The sequence below is a fragment of the Lepus europaeus genome, chromosome 10 (genome assembly GCF_033115175.1).
Source record: "Lepus europaeus isolate LE1 chromosome 10, mLepTim1.pri, whole genome shotgun sequence".
Classification (NCBI taxonomy): Eukaryota; Metazoa; Chordata; class Mammalia; order Lagomorpha; family Leporidae; genus Lepus; species Lepus europaeus.
This window is the reverse complement of record NC_084836.1, coordinates 64,326,344-64,342,187: the sequence shown is the minus strand read 5'-3', so window position 1 is coordinate 64,342,187 and position 15,844 is coordinate 64,326,344. Positions and strand designations below refer to the sequence as shown.

Below are 15,844 nucleotides of genomic sequence, written 5' to 3'. Positions count from 1 at the left end.
AGATGATGACTAAGTGCCTGAGTTCTTGTCATCCACAAGGGAGACCCAGCTGGAGCTCTTGACTCCTGGCTTCAGCCTGGCCCAGCCTTGACTTTGCAGTGATTTGGGGAGTTGAACCAGCAGATGGAAGATTTCTCTGTCCCTTCCTCTGTCTCTGTCACTCTGACGTTCAAATAAATCATTAAAAAGTAATACCTCCCTGTGAAGGAAACGTACCTATATTTAGAGTCTGGTGAATATTATGTTATAATCAATGCAGTCCATTCTGAGTGTACATAGAATCCAGTCTTTTTCTCGTCCAGTGATTCCAGATGATTTGGTTCCTGCATTCCCTCAGCATCTAGCAAAGGAAAAGTCCATTTGAAAATATTCTCTGTTGTAAGTTTTGGCCAGAAATGCCTGTTTTGTTTTTGTTTTTGTTTTTGTTTTTTTTTTTTTTTGAAGAGGAGCACATTGGCCGGCGCCGTGGCTTAACAGGCTAATCCTCCACCTTGCAGCGCCGGCACACCAGGTTCTAGTCCCGGTTGGGGCGCCGGATTCTATCCCGGTTGCCCCTCTTCCAGGCCAGCTCTCTGCTATGGCCCGGGAAGGCAGTGGAGGATGGCCCAAGTCCTTGGGCCCTGCACCCGCATGGGAGACCAGGAGAAGCACCTGGCTCCTGGCTTCAGATCAGCACAATGTGCCGGCTGCAGCGGCCATTGGAGGGTGAACCAACGGCAAAAAGGAAGACCTTTCTCTCTGTCTCTCTCTCACTATCCACTCTGCCTGTCAAAAAAAAGAGAGAAAAAAAGAGGAGCACATGTTCTCAGCAGTGATATATATATATATATTTCTTCCAATTGTCTTTTTCCCAGTTTGCCAGTGAAGTAAGTCAAGGAAGGAGTTAAAGGGCCAGACTTCTGGTTGTGTGATTCCAGCCTTCACCTGAAGCAGTCCCTGAGCCTTGCTTCCTGGTGTGATAAGGCCACTTAGGTTTCCTGCCCAAGGAAGCTAATGTGTTAAAGAATCTCTTTCATTTCTTCTTAAAACATTCATCTCATTCCTTTACCCGGAAATGAACTCAACTTTTTGGACTACTTCCATTACATAACCTTTGGGCCACAAAATTTTATCATTGGAGGAAAGATAGCCCGCAGGGAGTTTGTAAAGTTGTTGGGGCTCTCATATGCCTTGTTGAGGTCTCTGAACCACACTCAGAACCTCACTAACCAATTGGCCTGCCTTGCTGCGTTCAGCCACGTGTGCCTCCGCAGCTAGGCTCCAGGGGAGTGCCTGGCTTGGGTCCAGCACATTTGCAGGTAGCACACTCTTTGTGTTCCCCACCTGCTGTGGAGGCCAATAATGGCACACAGACAGCCCAGGGTTGATCTAACCCCACCTCCTTCACCTAGGACACTTGCTTAAAAGTGTTTTTCTGGAGAAATCACAAACCAATTGATACCGAATCAATTATAAATGTCTGTTTTCCTAAGAGAAATAACAAATATCTCTTATTTTACCTTTCTGCCTCAAAACAGCTGGGGTGCTGGTCTCCTGAGAACTAAGAACTGTTGGGACACCGACTAAATCTAGAAAAACGCAGATAGGATAATGGGCAAAGCAGAAGGGAGTCAACGTTGGAAGAAATAAGGTTCTTCCTTCTTCCTCCTGAATCTCACCACAGAACTCCATTACCTTCCTCAACCCTTCCACAAAATTCTATAAATCCCTTCAAAAATACAGCCACCCTGGGGCCGGTGCTGTGGTGCAATGGGTTAACGCCCTGGCCTGAAGCGCTGGCATCCCATATGGGCGCTGGTTTGAGACCCGGCTGCTCCACTTCCGATCCAGCTCTCTTCAATGGCCTGGGAAAAGAGTAGAAGATGGCCCCTGCACCTGCGTGGGAGACCTGGCGGGAGCTCCTGGCTTCAAATCAGGGCAACTCCAGCCATTCGGCCAGTTGGAGAGTGAACCATCGGATGGAAGACCTCTCTCTCTGCCTCTCCTCATGTGTAACTGTGTAACTCTGACTTTCAAATAAATATTTTTAAAAAATACAGTCACCCGGCTGGCGCCGTGGCTCAATAGGCTAATCCTCCGCCTAGCGGCGCCGGCACACCAGGTTCTAGTCCTGGTCAGGGCGCCGGATTATGTCCCGGTTGCCCCTCTTCCAGGCCAGCTCTCTGCTGTGGCCAGGGAGTGCAGTGGATGATGGCCCAAGTGCTTGGGTCCTGCACCCCATGAGAGACCAGGATAACCAACTGGCTCCTGGCTTCAGATCAGCGTGATGCGCTGGCCGCAGCGCACCGGCCGCGGCGGCCATTGGAGGGTGAACCAATGGCAAAAAGGAAGACCTGTCTCTCTGTCTCTCTCACTGTCCACTCTGCCTGTCAAAAAGTTAAAAAAAAAAAAAGTCACCCAAATTAAGGATATAGTTTCTAGTTTTATTGGTGCCATTTGACATAATTCACCTGTGACATCAGTTCATGTTTTATATATGTTTATTTTATTTTATTTATTTTTTTGACAGGCAGAGTGGATAGTGAGGGAGAGAGAGACAGAGAGAAAGGTCTTCCTTTTTGCCATTGGTTCACCCTCCAATGGCTGCTGCGGCCAGCACATCTCGCTGATCCGAAGCCAGGAGCCAGGTGCTTCTCCTGGTCTCCCATGCAGGTGCAGGGCCCAAGCACTTGGACCATCCTCCACTGCCTTCCCGGGCCATAGTAGAGAGCTGGCCTGGAAGAGGGGCAACCGGGATAGAATCCGGCGCCCCAACCGGGACTAGAACCCAGTGTGCCGGCGCCGCAAGGTGGAGGATTAGCCTGTTAAGCCACGGCGCCAGCCCATGTTTTATATATGTTCATGTGTATGATAGTTTTGTATTAGTTCATACAGAATTTATTTAATTAGATCATTGTTGATCTCTCTTTTGTCTGATACTTTCTTCTGTTAGAGAAAAGAAACAGGTTTAAATCTTTGGATGCATGAAAATCCTACTGCTTCCCCCTAGCTCTGCTTCTATTTCTTGGAGTAGTGGGACCCTAAGATGGGACTTGGGGTGTCATATATCTAGTGCTCTTTGGTTCTGTGCTGTTTTCTTTCCTTTTTCTCTTTAAGATAAGAGATGTTTTGCCAATTTCCATGAAATTGGGAGTTATGAAAAGAATTTCTGAATAATCAGGTTGTTTGCTTTGGCGGAGATGGGGGGAAGAAACTGGATGGGATGATTCCTGAAACTACTTATCTGATACTTTCCAGGTATGTAGTTTAGCTTGTTTAGACCTAGTAGAATATTTTTAATGTAACTAAGATACTGACTGTTAGAAGTGTTCGCTTCAGATCTTCAAATCTGGGCTAAATGATTCCCAGAGGGATGTATACTGAGAGGCAGTAGAGTAATTAATCAGAATGGGGCTAACATCTGTGGCGTGTTTACCACGTGCCAAGGATTTTCTTAAGGGTGTAATGTGCATTGTATTGCTTCATTTCACTAAAATTTCAGGAAGTAAATATTGACTGCATTTTACAGATGAGCAAACTAAGGTTCAGACATACAAGATAATTACCTCAGTGTCAGTTTGTAAATGACAGAACCAGAACTGGGATCTTATTCCAAAGGTTAATGAGGTAGGTATCTCCATTTTGTCCATGAGTAAACAAAATTGGCCTGAAGTCACATATCTAGTTAAGTGAAGTGGTGTTAGGATTTGAACTCGGATCTGCCTCTCTCTCAAACCCACGGTTTTGGGACTGATGTTGTGGCACACTGGGTGAAGCTGCCGTTGGGGTTCTTGCATCTTATTTTGGAGTAGTATTTGGGTCTTGGCTACTCTGCTTCCCATTTAGCTTCCTGCTAATGCACCTGGAAAAGCAGTGGAGGTGACCCAAGTATTCGAATCCCTGCCACCTATGTAGGAGACCTGGATGAAGTTCTGCATTGCTGGCTTCAGTCTGGCCCAGCCCAGCTGTTGTGGGAATTTGGGGGGTGAACCAGCAGTTGGCAGATCTTTCTCTCTCTCTCCCCTGCTCCCTTCCCCTCTTTGTCATTTGGCCTTTAAAATCTCTTTTTTTCAAAAACCAATTTTAAAATTCTGAGATATCACTGAACATTAAGGAATGCAGAAGGTTAATATTTATTTAAGAATATTAAAATAGATCTAGCAGTTCCATTTTTGGAGTATTTACCAAAACTATTTGGTTTTCAATTTTTATTTTTATTTGAAAGGTAGAAAGAGACAGAGGGAGATCTTGCATCTGTTGGTACACTCCTCAGGTGCCTACAACTGGGGCTGGACCAGGCTGAAGCCAGGAGCCTAGGATTCAGTCTACATCTCCCCTGTGGGTGGTAGGGATCTCACTACTTGAGCCATCATTTGCTGCCTCCTGGAACATGCATTAGTAGTTACTGGAATAGGATGAAGAGCCAGGACTGATGTACAACGTGGGCATGCCGAGCTATGTCTTAACCACTGTGCCAAGTGCCTACCACTCTCCAAAATATTTGAAGTCAGTTTTTTGAAGCAGTGTCTGCACTCCCATGTTCATTGCAGCACTATTCACTGTAGTCAAGTTATGGAATCAACCCAAGTGTTCATCATCAAGTGAATGGTTAAATTGTCACACACACACACAGTGGAATGCTATTCAGCCTTTAACAAGAAGGAAAGTCTGTCATCTGTGATAACATTGATAGAACTAGAGAACACTTTACTAAGTAAAATAAACCACACGATTAAAGATAAATGCTGCATGTTTTCATTTACATATAGAGTCTAAAACTCATAAGAAGCAGAGAGTAGAATGGTGGTTACAGAGAGGTAGTAGGAATGGAGAGATGATCAAAGTATAAAAAATCTCGAAGAAAAGATTATTTTTTGAGATATTGCTCAGTGTGGTGAATAATAGCATTTTTTTTTGACAGGCAGAGTGGACAGTGAGAGAGAGAGAGAAAGGTCTTCCTTTGCCGTTGGTTCACCCTCCAATGGCTGCTGTGGCTGGCGTGCTGCGGTTGGTGCACCGTGCTGATCCGAAGGCAAGAGCCAGGTGCTTTTCCTGGTCTCCCATGGGGTGCAGGGCCCAAGCATTTGGGCCATCCTCCTCTGCACTCCTGGGCCACAGCAGAGAGCTGGCCTGGAAGAGGGGCAACCGGGACAGAATCTGGCGTCCCAACCGGGACTAGAACCTGGTGTGCCGGCACCGCTAGGCGGAGGATTAGCCTATTGAGCCACGGCGCCGGCCGGAATAATAGCATATTAACGCATCTCAAAATTGCTGAGTAACTTCCAAATGTTCTCACTATGATGAAAGATAAGTATTTGAGGTTATGAGTATGTGCATTGATTTTAGTTATTCCACATTATATTAATAATAACCTCACTTTGTATCCCATAAATATACAATCATAAATTATCAGTTCATAATGAAATAAAAATACTGCAGTGAGATAGCACTTCACGCCCATTAGGATGACCATTGTAAAGGAGGAGGAGCAGGCATTTAGACTTGGTTGACATTTGTCCCACATCCCGAGTGCCTGGGTTAGACTCCCGGCTCTGGTGCTTGACTTCAGCTTCCACTAATGTGGATTCTGGGAGACAGCAGTGATGGCTTAAATAATTGGGTTTCTGCCACCCATTTGGGAGACCTGGATTATACTTGTAGCTCCTGGCTTTGGCCCTGCCCAGTTCAGGCAGGTGTTTGGGGAGTGATCTAGTGGATAGCAGCTGGTTCTCCCTCTGCCTCTCAAAAGAAATAAATAAAAGTTAAGGTTTCTGAACCACATTGTTTGGCTAAAGGAGAATATATCTACCAAGGACAAATGGGCATATAATGAATGAGAGTCTCTGAGGACAGAAAAGTGTCTTTTTTTATTTTATTTTTATTTTTTTTGACAGAGTGGACAGTGAGAGACAGAGAGAAAGGTCTTCCTTTTCCGTTGGTTCACCCTCCAATGGCCGCTGCGGCCAACACACTGTGGCCAGCACCCCACACTGATCCGAAGCCAGAAGCCAGGTGCTTCTCCTGGTCTCCCATGGGGTGCAAGGCCCAAGGATTTGGGCCATCCTCCACTGCACTCCTGGGCCACAGCAGAGAGCTGGCCTGGAAGAGGGGCAACCGGGACAGAATCCGGTGTGCCGGCGCCGCAGGTGGAGGATTGGCCTAGTGAGCTGCGGCACTGGCCGAAAAAGGGTCTTTTAAAAAATATGGTATCACTGAAAGATGCTGTGTATTTATTTACTGCACTTGGCTGCTGTTTCCAGTCTCAGTTGCAATTCCCACATTGAGGCTGTTCCCACCCTTCCTGTGTCCCTTGAGCTGAGCAGGCACTTCCTGTCCTATTGGAAATGAAAGTTAGAGATTGAGGGTAGGATATGTGTGTGTGTATTTATTCTGCAGAATGTTAGTACTGTCTGTTCCATTATCATAGCAAAAAGTGACAGGAAAACTAGAGTAGAGACCAGGACTTCATTTTAGGGAGTGTTTGGGCTCCATGTTTGTTGTGACGCAGCAGACAGGATTGATTTATGTCTCGAGAACACTTGCCATAGCAGCAAGGTGGCCTTGTGCAGGGGGTTGGAGGCTTTCATCGGCCATCCCTGTTCCACTTGGATTGGTAGGGGCTCCTGGGTATGGTCCTCAAGTTTTCGGTTTTGTACAAGTGTTTTTCTTGTTAAGGCAACTCCTCCGAGGAAACTCCTTGAAACTGTTAGAGGTGAGTGTTGTTGCAACTGTGTTAGGTTCTTGACTCTTAAGTTTACCTTCTTTCCTAAGAAATGTTATAATTTTCTTTTGTGTGAAGCTTATGCTTTTTAAATAGTTATATATTTTCTTACAGTTCAGAGACAGCTTGAAGTACACATCCCAACTCTGTGGACTTCAGTCTGGATATAAATGCCAGGTTTGGTGGGTTACTGCAACTCTGTCAGCTCCATGGGTCTTGAACACCAGGGAACAGTAGGATAAAGACAGATGTTAGACAGTTTCCAGTTGTTGAAGAAACCTGCAGGCACCAAGTTTCCCAGTGTTGTTCAGTTTGCTGATGCCCTGTAACATGTGAGCTCCTTCCTGGGAGAATCTGAAATCAGAGTGAGGGGCTTCAGCCCCTCAGTGTGGCCCAAGAGAAGCAACTGTGAGGCTGTGAAACTGGCTCTTTTCCATGCTCGGTTTTGCTTGTCTGTGCTCTTTGGTGTGTTCCTGTTTGTTCTTTCCTGGTGCTTTCAGACCACCATAAACATGAAGCAGGGGACCCTGAGCTCCCCTCTCCCACGCCAGCTCAGTGTGACTTTCTCGGCACGTTCTCCGAGGCAGCGTCTCAGGAACCTCTTTATAATTAAGCTTGAAATCCTCTAATGGAGATCTAGGGGGGAAAGATTTTGCTGTGTTTTCATGAGAGTCACAGCTTATTCATAGAGGAAAGGAAATAAATTTGAAAGGGGTTATAACTAAGAATGCTTCTTCCTAGCATTAACTACTGGAAAACAAACAAAAAATAACATCTTGGGCATTAGGACCCAGTGGAAGTACCTCATTCAGACTCTGGTTTAACTTCTCTCAGTGACGTAGAGCAGCAGCCCTAGCTCATTCTCCACCCGCAGGCGTGCCCCCCCCCAACTCTCCCTCTTGCTCCTTTTCTCCCCCTTTCTCCTCCCCCTCCCTTCTCCCTCCCTCCTCTCCCTCCCTCCCGTTTTCCCTCTCCCCTGCTCCCCCCTCACCCCTCCCTTGCCTTCTCCCTCTTCTCCCTCTCTCAGCTCCCTAACATTAAAGAGAAAATGCTGCTATCAGTGACTTCCAGGCCTGGGATTTCGACTTTTGGCTATAACAAGAACAACAAGAAGGTAGGGGAAAGCGCTGTTTTGGAATCTAGCTACTTCCTTTTCTGGGGATCCGGGAGTGCCCTTGGTTTTAACATTCTTCTCCAAGAAAAGAACGGGATTCCACCTCTGTCTCGGCGCCTCTCCCTTTTGCACCACTTCTTGTGCTGTCTTTTTCTCACCTGGTTCTGGAGTTAAGGAATTTACACTGGGTTTGTGAAGCCTGAGAGGGGAAGGGATTACACACAAGTGTAGCTTGCAGGTTTGTATCCCTGTGAAATGAAGTTAGTTGTTTGACTTTCTGCTGATGTCCCAGTCTCCACGGGGATAATTTGTCATCTGACTCTGTCCCCAGTCCACCCCACACATACACACACAAAGTTATTTAACCTTTTTAACATTCCATTCTCTTCCATTCCACCCTCCTTCCAGCCCACAGCACCCGTATTATCAGGTAGCTGAAATCACAGAGGGTGAGTGAACTCACGATAGCTCACCAAGAGTTGAGCGCACTCTTCTGGACTGGAGACCCTACCCCACCTCGCTTGTAGAGAAGGAGCCCTCAGAGACACGAACCTTGGGCTTAAGGCAGAAAGCCCTGTGAGTCTTGCTCTTGAGCTGATCCTTGGAAGCTCTGCAGATAGCTAGGCTCAGCAGGGATCCTTGGAGTCTTTATAATTAACCCATGGCTGCCAGACAGCTGTGCTACGTTTGTCCACATGGGCAGTCGGGGAGGGATGGACAGTTTGCCCACATTCACCATGGAGTTTCCTTGGCAGTATCTCAGCATTGCAGGGCTCCCAGCACTGCAGCAGGAAGACCCTTTCACCTCTCTCTGCATGTTGTAGCTGTTCTTTGAAGAAGAAAACAGTGTGCCATAGACATTTAGGGCTCTCTTGCCCATTTAAAGGGGTGTTAGAAGGTGATGAAAGACTCCTGCTACTTTCTTATGAACCTGAAGAAACTACAACACGTAGATTGAAACACAAGTGTCTGATCCAGGCAATGGGTAAATATTTAGACCCTAAACACTTAGTTTACGGGAATAAGTTTGGTGTTCATTCCGTTTACATCCTTAAGAAATATGGGTCTGTATGTATTTGTTGGTTATCAGTATATGTATGTACATGTACCACTATCCCCCATCAAATGAGTATGTGTTATATATTATACAGATAGTTCATCTGTCTATATAGATCTATAAGTTACTTTAGTAGGTAAGTCTATAAACACACACACACACACACACACACACACACATATATATATATATATATATATATATATATATATATATATTCCTGATTTCTTTTTTCCCTCCAAGTCTCTCAGGTTACCCAGAACCCATTAAAATAAAGTAAAATGAATTCCCAAAATTAATTTTTTCTCTACTAGGGATTCTGTGTATTTGAAGCTATCTAAAAATTTCTTCTCTCAACACTTCACTCCTTTTCTGCGTTTGGGGCATGGGAAACATTTAACCAACTTATAAAACTAATAGTATAGGAGACAAGAGGTATGGTTATGAATTTGGCTTCAAATCTCAAAACTATTCCTGATAGCTTGTAAGGTTTGGGAGGCAATTCAGGAAACATTGGGGGATAGTTACCTGATTTCTAATGTGTCTATCAAGAGTTCTTTGGGTTCTTACAGGTCAGTGTTAACAATGGTGTCTGAGGGTTCTGTATGTGTGCATCACTTTGTGACTGCATGTGAGACTCGTGTGTGTGTAAATACAGGCTTTGAACTTTGACAAGTATTTAAGCTGAAGTGTTACTACATCGCTCTGTGTTTTGATGTTGACATGAAGGGCTTACTAGCTGTTTCTCTGGGGAAGAGTATTTTGGATGCATGTGCTCATGTCATTTATGCATTTTTATACGAAAGGTTGAATTTTTAAAATTTGTATTACTTTTGTGTAGTATAAGTTACACTGTTTTTTTAAAACTAAGCATAATGAAGTATATAAAATAGAAGTCATTGCTTCCTGTCCTGGAGTTCTTTAATCATTCCCACTCCTCAAAAAAAGTAACTGGGAGCAGTTTGGTGTATGTATCCGATTTTAATTTTGACAATGGCTTATTTGCCATTTCTCTTATAAGCTGTCTGGTAGAGCAAGTCTATGTAATAAAGTTTTTAGATCTGTCCAAAATGCTGTAAAAACAAATAAAAATCCAGTTCTAAACTTCTGAAAAACACAAGTTATATCTACTGCTTCCTTTATGTAAGAAATATGGTTTGCTTTTGGCTATAGTCATCACCTCTGTTTTGTGGATAAAAAATAATGACCAGTGTCCTCAGCTTGAAAAGCTACGATTTGTGCCCCAGTATTGTGATGTGCTTATTTTAAGCATATTGCTTTTATTAATTTGACTTTAAGAGTAGGATTATTTTACTTTGAAATGTTCTTACACACTTCACTTATCAAGGAAAGTGTTTCTGGGAAACTCCTGATCATCAGTCTTCTGACTTTTTTTTTGGCTAGTAGTAAATATAGGAATGCAGTCAACAGATGTATAATGCCTAATAAAGGCAGATTCCTTCTGAGGATGTACTGTTGCATTCCCATTTGCTGCTTCGGAATTAACATAGTTACAGAAGGAGAAAACATGGACTCTGAAAAGGGAATTCTGTGAGAAACTTAAATGTAGTACTTTTTTTAAACATCAATTTTAATGGTCTTAAGTTATTCTTGGTTCATTAAAGACAAGGCTGAAGTAAAAAGATCAGTTTGAGGGTCTCTACGCTGTTTCTTCATTGCTTGAAGGAGTAGCCTCAGTAGAGAGATTTGAATATAGGTGAGACTGAAAGAAGAAATGTTTAGGACTAAAGGAATTTCATACTTGTAAAGAGCCTAACCACCCCTTCCCTGACATCATCTCCCTGGCATGTGTTATTATAATTTAACTCCTCGTAGCATCAACAACCATTTCCTTTGGAAAAAAAGAAAAGGGACTGTGTTTAACTTGGGATAATTTGCCTTCTCCACATACTTTGCATTAATTTCTTCTTGATATTAACATGTTGAAAATTAATGGGGGGGCTGGAAGCAATGATGAAAATAAGATCGACTAACTAGAACCTCACTTTTTGGGCAGCTTCAGTTACCAGATAGTGCCAAAAGTGTGTACTCAGCAGAGAAAGCATTTTCTGTGTGTGTGTGTTTACTACATTTCTATCTAATTTCTGTCAAATGAAATTTAGAACTGAAAACCTTTTTTTTTTTTTAAAGATTTTATTTATTTACTTGAAAGTCAGAGTTATGGAGAGGCAGAGGGAGAGAGAGGTCTTCCATCTGCTGGTTCACTCCTCAGTTGGCCGCAACAGCCAGAGCTGAGCCAATCGGAAGCCAGGAGCTTCTTCAGGTCTCCCACGCAGGTGCAGGGACCCAAGGACTTGGGCTATCTTCTACTGCTTTCCTGGGCCATGGTAGAGAGCTGGATGGGAAGTGGAACAACCAGGACTTGAACTAGTGCCCATATAAGATGCTGGTACTGCAGGTGGCAGCTTTACCTGCTACACCACAGCGCCGGCCCCAGAACTGAGAACTTTTAGGTCTGACATCTCAACTGGGACAGCTATTAGCTCTGTTACCAGTAATAACTCAGATGGTTAAAGTTTAGTGGTGGGGGCTGGAGCCGCGGCTCACTAGGCTAATCCTCCGCCTTGCGGCGCCGGCACACCGGGTTCTAGTCCCGGTCGGGGCACCGATCCTGTCCCGGTTGCCCCTCTTCCAGGCCAGTTCTCTGCTGTGGCCAGGGAGTGCAGTGGAGGATGGCCCAAGTGCTTGGGCCCTGCACCCCATGGGAGACCAGGAGAAGCACCTGGCTCCTGCCATCGGATCAGCGCAGTGCGCCGGCCGCAGCGCGCCTACCGCGGCGGCCATTGGAGGGTGAACCAACGGCAAAAAGGAAGACCTTTCTCTCTCTCTCTCTCTCACTGTCCACTCTGCCTATCAAAAAAAAAAAAAAAAAAGTTTAGTGGTGGGGCCGGCGCTGTGGTGTAGCAAGTTAAAGCCCTGGCCTGGCCTGCAGTGTCAGCATCCCACATGGACGCCGGTTCGAGTCCTGGCTGCTCCACTTCTGATCCAGCTCTCTGCTATAGCCTGGGAAAGCAGTAGAAGATGGCCCAAGTCCTTGGGCCCCTGCACCTATGTGGGAGACCCGGAAGATGCTCCTGGCTTCAGATTGGCACAGCTCTGGCCATTGCAGCCATCTGAGAAGTGAACCAGCAGATAGAAGACCTTTCTCTCTATCTCTACCTCTCTCTGTAACTTTCTTTAAAATAAAATAAATCTTTTAAGGCCGGCACCGTGGCTCAACAGGCTGATCCTCCGCCTAGCGGCGCCAGCACACCAGGTTCTAGTCCCGGTCGGGGCGCAGATTCTGTCCCGGTTGCCCCTCTTCCAGGCCAGCTCTCTGCTGTGGCCCAGGAGTGCAGTGGAGGATGGTCCAAGTGCTTGGGCCCTGCACCCCATGGGAGACCAGGAGAAGCACCTGGCTCCTGCCTTGGGATCAGCGTGGTGCGCCGGCCATTGGAGAGTGAACCAACGGCAAAAGGAAGACCTTTCTCTCTGTCTCTCTCTCTCTCACTGTCCACTCTGCCTGTCAAAAAAAAAAAAAAAAAAAAAAAAAAATTTAAAAATTAAAAAAAAATCTTAAAAAAAAAGACGTTTAAAGTCTAGTGGCAATATCTTTCCATTAATCACTCCCTTCCATTTTTAGCCTTGCTATCCTAATCTATGCCCTCATTACCAACTATCTTTACTACTGTAATAAACATCCCTCATGATCTCTTTGCCTCCTATTTTTCTACCCCCTACTCCTTATTGCCAGGTAATTTTATAACTGCTGCAAGAACAGTTCCCAACAATTCAGCATCTAGTGCTAAGTATTTATTTTTTGAAAGATTTATTTATTTGTAAGAGTTACAGAGAGAGGGGGAGACACAGAGGTCTTCCATCCACTTGTTCGCTCCCCAAATGGCCACAATGGCCAGGGCTGAGACAGACTGCAACCAGGAGCCAGAAGCTGTTTCTGGGTCTCCCTTGTGGGTGGCAGTGCAAGAACTTGGGCCATCTTCTGCTGCCTTCCCAGGCCGTTAGCAGGGAGCCAGATTAGAAGTGGAGCAACTGGGACTTGAACTGGCACCCATATGGGATGCTGGCATCACAGACAGTGACTTAACACACACTACACCACAATGCTGGTCCCTAAGTATTTATTGGATAGATGACCTTAATGGTTATGGATTACCTGCTGAAAAAAAGTCTAAATCCCTGTTTCAGTCCCTACTGTCCATCCAAGCCTCTCTTTATCCTCCCACCTCAACCCTTCCTTCCACTGGTTCCCTTGCATTCCCTATGCTAGGCCAGTTGCGTTGCTGCAGTTCTCTGGATATCCCTTTTCATTATTGGCTTATATTTCTCATTCTATAGAAAAATATTCAGTAAAACAGAAATATAGATAAGAGATAGGACAAGGTAAATACAGAGTAGAAGAAGAGGTCAACTGGAATTAAAAATTCAAGTGTGTAAACCATAAATTACATACTAGAAGATATAGACTGAAGTACAGCTGTTGAATTTGTTAGTGAACAGGTAGTTGATGATTTTGACAAGCAGGAGCAGAAGAATAGGGAGCCAAAGCAAGACTGGAGTGAGTAGATGAGTGAAAAGTTAGGAAATGTAGATGATGTATATAGACTAATTTTCTTCCCCTCTCTCTCTTTTTAAAGATTAATTTATTTACTTGTGGGACCAGCTCTGTGGAGTAGTGGGTAAAACCACTGCCTGTGGTGCCATCATCCCATATGAGCACCAGTTCGAGTCCTGACTGCTCCACTTCTGATCCAGCTCTCTGCTATAGCCTGGGAAAGCAGTAGAAGATGGCCCAAGTCTTTGGGTCCCTGCACCCACATGGGAGACCTGGAGGAAGCTCCTGGGTTCAGATTGGCCTAGCTCTGGTCGTTGCAGCCATCTAGGGAGTGAACCAGCAGATGGCAGACCTCTCTCTCTCTCTCTCTCTCTCTCTCTCTCTCTCTCTCTCTCTCTCTCCCCCTCCCTCTCCCTCTCCCTCTCTCCCTGCCTCTGCCTCTGCCTCTGCCTCTGCCTCTCTGTAATTCTCCCTTTCAAATAAATATTTTTTTAAAGTTTATTTATTTGGACAGTATGATACACAGAAGAAGAGAGAATGAGAGTGAGAGATCTTCCATCTGCTGGTTCACTTCCCAAATGGCTGCAGTGGCCACGGCTGGGCTAGGCCAAAGCCAGAAGCTTCATCCAGATTTCCCACGTGGGTGCAGGAACTCAGGTACTTGGGCCATTTTCCACTGCTTTTCCAGGCACGTTAACAGGGAGCTGTATGAACCAGAAGCAGAGCAGCTAGGACTCAAACCAGCACCCACATCAGTTGCCAGCATTGTAGGTGGCAACTTTACCCTCTATGCCAAAATGCTGGACCCTAGACTGATTTTCTAAGAACTCTGGTTAAGAGGCAGAGCAGAATTCAATTTAAAAATAGGCAAAAGGTCTGAAGAGTTACTGCTCCAAAGTATTTTCAGGTGGCCGTGAAAAGACACTCGGTATCTTAGCCATTAAGGAAATAGAAAGCAAAACTACAGTGAGATCCCACTTCTCACCTTCTAGGACAGCTATCATCAGAAAGATGGATGATAATGTAGAGTAACTGGAGCTTTGATACACTGCTAGGAGGTATGCAGAGTGTTGTAGCTGCTTTAGGAAAACAGTTTTGCAGTTCCTCAAAAGATTTAACACCTGACCCAAGAATTCTTTTAGATACATATCCAAGAGAAATGAAAACATCCACACAGAAATCTATATAAAAGTGTTCATAGTAGCCCAGACAACCCAAATAGCCATAACTTGTGAACAGATAAATAAAATAGTGTGTACCCAATCAGTGGAATATTCAGCAATAAAAAGCAAAGGAGACTGGTACCTCCTACAAAATGGAAGAACTTTAAAAACGTTATGCTAATGAAAGAAGCCAATCATAAAAGGCCGCCTATTGTATGATTCCATTTATAGGAAGTGTCCAGTGTAGGCTAATCTATAGATACAGAAAGTAGATTAGTGGTTGCCCACAGCTGGGAAGAAATAAGTGATTGATAATGGCTGTTGGGTTGCTTTTTGGGGTAGTGACAATTGATTGTGGTTATGATTGGTTATGACTGCATGACTCTGTGATCTAAATACCATTGAATTTCTATTTACTTTTTAAAAGATTGATTTGGAGGCCTGCATTGTGGCATAGCAGGTAAAGCTGCTGCCTGTGACACTAGCATTCCATATGGGTACTGGTTCAAGTCCTGGCTGCTCTACTTCCTACTAGTGGCCTGGGAGAAGCAGTGGAAGTTAGCCCACATGTTTGAACTCCTGCCACACACATAGGAGACCTAGATGAGGCTCTCAGCTCTTGGTTCCTGGCTTTGGCCAGGCTCTGCCCTGGCTGTTGCAACCCCCTGGGGAATGAACCGGTGGATGGAAGACCTCTCTGTCTCTCATTCTCTCTATAGCTCTGACTTTCAAATAAGTAAATGGGTCTTTTAAAATAAAATTTTGGATGGCAGAGAGAGAGAGCTTCCATCTGCTGGTTCACTTCCTAAATGTGCACAACATCTAGGTCTGGGTCAGGCTGAAGCTAAGAGCCAAGAAATCCATCCGGGTCTCCCACATGGGTGGCAAGACACCCAAGTAGCTGAGTCATCATCTGCTACCTTCCCAGGTACATTAGCAGGAAACTGGATCAGAATCAGAGTAGCTAGAACTTGAACCAGCACTCTGATTTGGGATCCAGACATCCCAAGTGGCAGCTTAACTTTTTGTGCTGCAACATTTGCCCTAGAACATATATTTTAAATAGGTGGATTGTCTGGCATGTGAATTATATCTCAGTGAAGTTCTTATTAAAAAAGATGTGGAGCAGAGAAATTAGATAAAAGCTGGAAGAGGATGGGCGTGGTGATCTGAGACAATTTTCTTAAATGTGGGAGAATCGGGAGCTAAATGTAAACAGAAGCATGATACTTATTCT

General features: G+C 44.8%; 1 protein-coding gene across 5 annotated transcripts in view; it reads left to right on the top strand.

Moving 5' to 3' along the window:
* Positions 1-7,584: 7,584 nt before the first annotated feature.
* RBMS2 (RNA binding motif single stranded interacting protein 2) overlaps positions 7,585-15,844 on the top strand; it is a 57,263-nt gene continuing 49,003 nt past the window's right edge. For 4 of the 5 annotated variants that reach the window (XM_062203436.1, XM_062203434.1, XM_062203435.1 and 1 more), the window contains exon 1: positions 7,586-7,814. In XM_062203436.1, coding sequence (XP_062059420.1) covers positions 7,749-7,814 — 66 coding nt within the window. In that variant the 5' untranslated portion in view covers positions 7,586-7,748. Of the gene's footprint in view, positions 7,815-15,844 lie in introns of all 5 variants that reach the window. The other variant, XM_062203433.1, reaches the window with a different exon arrangement.